Genomic DNA, 7,498 nt, shown 5'->3' with positions numbered 1-7,498 from the left:
GAACAAAGAGGCCCGAACCATGGAAAACAGCCCCAGACCATTATTCCTCCTCCACCAAACTTTACAGTTGGCTATATGCATTGGTGCAGGTAGTGTTCTCCTGGCATCTGCTAAACCCAGATTCATCCGTCACGCTGCCAGATGGTGAAGTGTGATTCATCACTCCAGAGAACACGTTTCCACTGCTCCAGAGTCCAATGGCGGCGAGCTTTACTCCAGCCGACGCTTGGCATTGTACATGGTGATCTTAGGCTTGTATGCGGCTGCTCAGCCATGGAAACCCATTTCCTAAAGGTCCCGACTAACAGTTATTGTGCTGACGTTGCTTCCAGAGGCAGTTTGGAACTCGGTAGTGAGTTTTGCAACAGACGATTTGTATGCGCTACGCACTTCAGCACTCGGCGGTCCCGTTCTATGAACTTGTGTGGCCTACCACTTCGCAGCTGAGCCGTTGTTGCTCCTAGACGTTTCCACATCACAATATCAGCACTTACAGTTAACCCGGGGCAGCTCTAGCAGGGCAGAAATTTGACGAACTGACTTGTTGGAAAGGTGTCATCCTATGATGGTGCCACGTTGAAAGTCACTGAGCTCATCAGCAAGGCCGTTCTACTGACAATGTTTGTCTATGGAGATTGCATTGCTGCTGTGTGCTCAATTTTATACATCTGTCAGCAACAGGTGTGGCTGAAACAGTGAAATCCACTAATTTGAAGGGGTGTCCACATACTTTTGTATATACAATGTATCTCTGATGCAACAATTCAATAACCAACGTTAATAAAGCTGTCAACATTACAGCTGCTTCCTCTATGCATCATTCAACATTAAAGCGGTCTTCATTAGGGCACCATTTGAGGCGGAGCCTAAGTCTGTCTGAAAATGCTGCTGCTTCCCTGATTTTACAGACTCCCCTGAGCAACATTCACACATGGTATTGACACACACACTGAGAGACATTGATCTATCACATAAAACAGTCCATAACCAGGCTGAGATTGATCTGATAGCAGAACAAATACGACTTAGTGCTTTTAAAACCCTGTGAAAACCCAACCACCGGGTCCACCCTTAGTATAGTGATTAACAGCCTCAACGGCCAATCCAAGTGTCACTTCCTCCTTCGTTGACTAATCAGACCGCGAGTTCCTACTCAACAGACGAATAATAAAAAAAACTATTAAAAAAGTGATTTGATCAAAGTTTGAGTTCCTCGATGTCGTCGTCGAAGGAAGCCATGGCTCGTACGGCCGGCCTGCTCTCAGTCACGTGGAGGGAGGAAAGGAAGGGTCCAAGGGGGCCTGTTGGGGCCCTGGGCTCAAAGGGGAAAAAGCCCTCTCTGCAGTTGCGTGGCCCGGTGAGGGTGGAAGTGGGAGGGTTAAGGAGGACGTCTGGGGGGCTGTCGGAGATCGGAGAGGGGCTGGATGGGGGGCCAAAGAGCTGCTGCAACAAAGTAGACTTCCTCTCTTTTCCCGGGCCTGGTCCTCCTCTCTCCTCTCTCTCTGACCGCCCCAGCAGAGCGTCCAGAGCCGAGGGCGGCGGTGGGGTTGGGAAGCCTGTACCCCCTCGTGGGGCCGGCCGTCCAAAGGACGGGGCGTAGCTACCGAAAGCCAGGTCCTCGCTTGAGTTCTGAGCCCTCATCCCTCTCCTCCCAGTCCCCGCTCCTGGACCCAAACCGCTCTCTGCCCCGCCTCGCCCTGACTTGCCCCCCTCCCTGCTCCCCGCTCCCCCACGCAGACCGCCCATCTCCTCCGGCTCAGTGAAGCTGAAGATGGAAGGGTTCTGGTTCCGTGGGTCGGAGAGCCGTGGAGGAGAACGTGCAGTGGAACCTGAGCTAGACTCCAGGGGTTCTGGGTCAACCTCGTAGAACAGCCCAGCGTTCTGGGGTGGCTCATTCTGCTTGTCAATTTCCCTCAGCTTTGCCAATAGTTGCTCCTTCCTGCGACGCTCTGCCTCCGCCACTTCCTGACTGGCTAGCGCCTCTTGGTTCCGCCTCGCAACCTCTTCCTGGACTTGGCCACGCCTCTTCCTGTTCTCTTCCTCCTTATGGATCAGCCTCTTACTCTCCTCCTCCTCTTTCTCCCAGCCTGTGTAGAGAGAGAGACAGAAAGAGAGAAATATGGTTCAGGATATGGTTATACGCGTGGTGGTGCTGGTCAGAGTACGTTCAGGATATGGTTGTACGTGGTGGTGCTGGTCAGAGTACGTTCAGGATATGGTTGTACGTGGTGGTGCTGGTCAGAGTACGTTCAGGATATGGTTATACGTGGTGGTGCTGGTCAGAGTACGTTCAGGATATGGTTGTACGTGGTGGTGCTGGTCAGAGTACGTTCAGGATATGGTTATACGTGGTGCTGTGGTTCTAGTTCTCTCACCATCTCTCAGTCTCTTGGTCTTTTCCTCAAGTGTGTCCAACTCCAGGTCAATCCTCTGCTTCTCCCTCTCTCTCTCCTTCTGTACCCTCTCTCGCTCCCCTCTCTCCTTTCTCTCCTCAGTCTCCTTCGGCCTTCGCTCTGCTATGTCAACCTCCTGTCCAGAGAAGGAGAGAGAGCGAGACACAGGGAGAGGGGGAGAGAGGACATCCGTACGGACATCTTGGTTATTCCATCAACAAGCTGTTCAAAACCAGTGGGAACGGTTACATTTTTTACCTTTTCAATGATATATTATAGGAGGTAGCAGCCTATCAGATTGGAGGCATGGCTTATGGGAGGAGTGGCTTATGGGAGGAGTGGCTTATTGGAGGAGTGGCTTATTGGGGGCGTGGCTTATGGGAGGAGTGGCTTATGGGAGGAGTGGCTTATTGGAGGAGTGGCTTATGGGAGGAGTGGCTTATGGGAGGAGTGGCTTATTGGAGGAGTGGCTTATTGGAGGCGTGGCTTATTGGAGGAGTGGCTTATGGGAGGAGTGGCTTATGGGAGGAGTGGCTTATTGGAGGAGTGGCTTATTGGAGGAGTGGCTTATTGGAGGCGTGGCTTATTGGAAGCGTGGCTTATTAGAGGAGTGGCTTATTGGAGGAGTGGCTTATTGGAGGAGTGGCTTATTGGAGGCGTGGCCTATTGTAGGAGTGGCTTATTGGAGGCGTGACTTATTGGGGGAGTGGCTTATTGGAGGCGTGGCTTATTGGAGGGGTGGCTTATTGGAGGCGTGGCTTATTGGAGGAGTGGCTTATTGGAGGCATGGCTTATTGGAGGAGTGGCTTATTGGAGGAGTGGCTTATTGGAGGCGTGGCTTATTGGTGGAGTGGCTTATTGGAGGAGTGGCTTATTGGAGGCGTGGCTTATTGAGGCATGGCTTATTGGAGGAGTGGCTTATTGGAGGCATGGCTTATTGGAGGAGTGGCTTATTGGAGGCATGGCTTATTGGAGGAGTGGCTTATTGGAGCTCCCCTAGTATTCAGCTCCCCCAGTATTCAGCTCCCCCAGTATTCAGCTCCCCGAGTATTCAGCTCCCGCAGTAGTCAGCTCCCCCAGTATTCAGCTCCCCCAGTATTCAGCTCCCCCAGTATTCAGCTCCCCTAGTATTCAGCTCCCGGAGTATTCAGCTCCCCCAGTATTCAGCTCCCCCAGTATTCAGCTCCCTGAGTATTCAGCTCCCCCAGTATTCAGCTCCCCGAGTATTCAGCTCCCTCGGTATTCAGCTCCCCGAGTATTCAGCTCCCCCAGTATTCAGCTCCCCCAGGATTCAGCTCCCCCAGGATTCAGCTCCCTGAGTATTCAGATCCCCCCAGTATTCAGCTCCCCCCAGTATTCAGCTCCCTGAGTATTCAGCTCCCTGAGTATTCAGCTCCCCCAGTATTCAGCTCCCTGAGTATTCAGCTCCCTGAGTATTCAGCTCCCCCAGTATTCAGCTCCCTGAGTATTCAGCTCCCCCAGTATTCAGCTCCCTGAGTATGGCATCGATTACAGCAAATATTCTTGGATAAGTCTATAAGAGCTTTGCACACAATTTTTTCAAAATTCTTTAAGCTCTGCCAATGTTACAATGTTACAAGCAGGCTTGACTACTGTAATGCTCTCCATTGGTCAACTGCAAAACATACAGGATGCCGCAGCACAGGCACTGACCAAGACCAGATTCTTCTATTGGTTTTTAAATCAATCCACGATTGTGTCCCCCAATACATGTCAGACCTGCTTTTAAGTTCTGTACCCAGTAGGTCCCTCAGGTCCTCTGGTTCTGGCTTTTTAACTATCCCAAAGCCTAGGACTACGAGGCATGGAGAGACAGCCTTCTAACTATCCCAAAGCCTAGGACCAAGAGGCATGGAGAGACAGCCTTTAGTTACTATGCCCCCAGCCTTTAGTTACTATGCCCCCATCCTTTAGTTACTATGCTCCCAGCCTTTAGTTACTATGCCCCCATCCTTTAGTTACTATGCTCCCAGCCTTTAGTTACTATGCCCCCATCCTTTAGTTCCTATGCCCCCATCCTTTAGTTACTATGCTCCCAGCCTTTAGTTCCTATGCCCCCATCCTTTAGTTACTATGCCCCCAGCCTTTAGTTACTATGCCCCCAGCCTTTAGTTACTATGTCTTTAGTTACTATGCCCCCATCCTTTAGTTACTATGCCCCCATCCTTTAGTTCCTATGCCCCCATCCTTTAGTTACTATGCTCCCAGCCTTTAGTTACTATGCCCCCATCCTTTAGTTACTATGCTCCCAGCCTTTAGTTACTATGTCTTTAGTTACTATGCCCCCATCCTTTAGTTACAATGCCCCCAGCCTTTAGTTACTCTGCCCCCAGCCTTTAGTTACTATGCCCCCAGCCTTTAGTTACTATGTCTTTAGTTACAATGCCCCCATCCTTTAGTTACTATGCCCCCAGCCTTTAGTTACTATGCCCCCAGCCTTTAGTTACTATGCTCCCAGCCTCTAGTTACTATGCCCCCAGCCTCTAGTTACTATAACCCCAGCCTTTAGTTACTATGCCCCCAGCCTCTAGTTACTATGCCCCCAGCCTTTAGTTAATATGTCTTTAGTTACTATGCCCCCAGCCTTTAGTTACTATGTCTTTAGTTACTATGCCCCCAGCCTTTAGTTACTATGTCTTTAGTTACTATGCCCCCAGCCTTTAGTTACTATGCCCCCAGCCTTTAGTTACTATGTCTTTAGTTACTATGCTCCCATCCTTTAGTTACTATGCCCCCAGCCTTTAGTTACTATGCTCCCAGCCTCTAGTTACTATGCCCCCAGCCTCTAGTTACTATGCCCCCAGCCTCTAGTTACTATGCCCCCAGCCTCTAGTTACTATGCCCCCAGCCTTTAGTTACTATGTCTTTAGTTACTATGCCCCCAGCCTCTAGTTACTATGCCCCCAGCCTTTAGTTACTATGTCTTTAGTTACTATGCCCCCAGCCTTTAGTTACTATGTCTTTAGTTACTATGCCCCCAGCCTTTAGTTACTATGTTTTTAGTTACTATGCCCCCAGCCTTTAGTTACTATGCCCCCAGCCTTTAGTTACTATGTCTTTAGTTACTATGCTCCCAGCCTTTAGTTACTATGTCTTTAGTTACTATGCCCCCAGCCTATAGTTACTATGCTCCCAGCCTCTGGAACAGCCTGCCAGAGACCGTATTGGGGGCTGAAACTGTGGACATTTTAAAAACATATTCTTAGCATTGCTGATGATTTTTACTAGTTCAGTTTGTGTCATTATTATTTTAATCGTATGGTGTAAAGCACACTGAACCAGGTTCAGGGACCTTACAGATGTTGTATGTACGAGGGACAGAGGAAGGGTTAGTCATTCACTACTAGACTGAGGGACAGAGGAAGGGTCAGTCATTCACTACTAGACTGAGGGACCTTACAGATGTTGTATGTACGAGGGACAGAGGAAGGGTTAGTCATTCACTACTAGACTGAGGGACAGAGGAAGGATTAGTCATTCACTACTAGACTGAGGGACCTTACAGATGTTGTATGGGGGACAGAGGAAGGGTCAGTCATTCACTACTAGACTGAGGGACAGAGGAAGGGTTAGTCATTCACTACTAGACTGAGGGACCTTACAGATGTTGTATGTACGAGGGACAGAGGAAGGGTTAGTCATTCACTACTAGACTGAGGGACAGAGGAAGGATTAGTCATTCACTACTAGACCGAGGGACCTTACAGATGTTGTATGGGGGACAGAGGAAGGGTCAGTCATTCACTACTAGACCGAGGGACCTTACAGATGTTGTATGGGGGACAGAGGAAGGGTCAGTCATTCACTACTAGACCGAGGGACCTTACAGATGTTGTATGTACGGGGGACAGAGGAAGGGTTAGTCATTCACTACTAGACCGAGGGACCTTACAGATGTTGTATGTACGAGGGACAGAGGAAGGGTTAGTCATTCACTACTAGACTGAGGGACCTTACAGATGTTGTATGTATGTATGGGGGACAGAGGAAGGGTCAGTCATTCACTACTAGACTGAGGGACCTTACAGATGTTGTATGTATGTACGGGGGACAGAGGAAGGGTTAGTCATTAAAAATCATGCCAACCCCTGTTATTTCACACAGAGTATGACTATACTATAGTTATGATTTTTTTTATTTATCCTAAAATATATGTACTTTCCCCCCCACTTTGACAGAGTATTTTCTGTACATTGTTGACAACAAAAAAATGACAATTAAATCGATTTTAATCCCACTTTGTAACACAATAACATGTGAAGAAATCCATGCGATCTGAATACTTTTGCAAGGCACTGTATGTAGGGAATAAGGTTCAAAAGTAGTGCACTACAGAGCAAATAGGGCACTATTTGTGACTCACCCTGGAGCTGTAAGGTGTACTAGAGACACCTGGCTTGAGTGACAGGTAGTCATCGGGGGCTTGGTCGTTGTAGTGATAGTTGCCCTCGGTGACGGCCGGGGGCGGTGACGGGAAGTCGAGACTCAAGTTCTCGTTCACTGTCTGTACTGCCTTAGAGCTGGACATACTGGGGCCTATACACACACACACACACATACACGCACACACACACGCACACACACACACACACACACACGCACACACACGCACACACGCACGCACACATACACACACATACACACACACACACACACGCATACACGCATACACACACACACACATACACGCATACACACACACACACACACACGCACACACACACACACACACACACACGCACGCACACACACACAGACAGAGCAGTAGGGTGCAACCAAACATTACATTTTATTACAATCTTTTTATTTTTTTATTACAATTTCTTCTCTCTAACTGTGGACTATTATTACCTTAAGGCTCCCCTACTGGTATATATATATATTTATAAATTAAATGATATATCTTTAGGCTCCCCTACTGGTATATATATATATTTATAAATTAAATGATATATCTTTAGGCTCCCCTACTGGTATATATATATATTTATAAATTAAATGATATATCTTTAGGCTCCCCTACTGGTTTATATATATATATTTATAAATTAAATGATATATCTTTAGGCTCCCCTACTGGTATA

The 7,498-nt window shown here is 48.3% G+C and overlaps 1 protein-coding gene across 1 annotated transcript in view; it reads right to left on the bottom strand.

Moving 5' to 3' along the window:
* Positions 1–621: 621 nt before the first annotated feature.
* The window catches only part of lca5 (lebercilin LCA5), an 18,271-nt gene continuing 11,394 nt past the window's right edge, over positions 622–7,498 (bottom strand). The window contains exons 8-10 of the mRNA XM_036984563.1: positions 6,778–6,950; positions 2,376–2,529; positions 622–2,087 (exon numbers count right to left, since the gene is read on the bottom strand). Coding sequence (XP_036840458.1) covers positions 1,198–2,087; positions 2,376–2,529; positions 6,778–6,950 — 1,217 coding nt within the window. The 3' untranslated portion in view covers positions 622–1,197. The remainder of the gene's footprint in view (positions 2,088–2,375; positions 2,530–6,777; positions 6,951–7,498) is intronic.

This window comes from Oncorhynchus mykiss, chromosome 8 (assembly GCF_013265735.2).
Source record: "Oncorhynchus mykiss isolate Arlee chromosome 8, USDA_OmykA_1.1, whole genome shotgun sequence".
Classification (NCBI taxonomy): Eukaryota; Metazoa; Chordata; class Actinopteri; order Salmoniformes; family Salmonidae; genus Oncorhynchus; species Oncorhynchus mykiss.
Note: the sequence above shows the minus strand (reverse complement) of the source record. Positions and strands in the feature narration are given on the sequence as shown.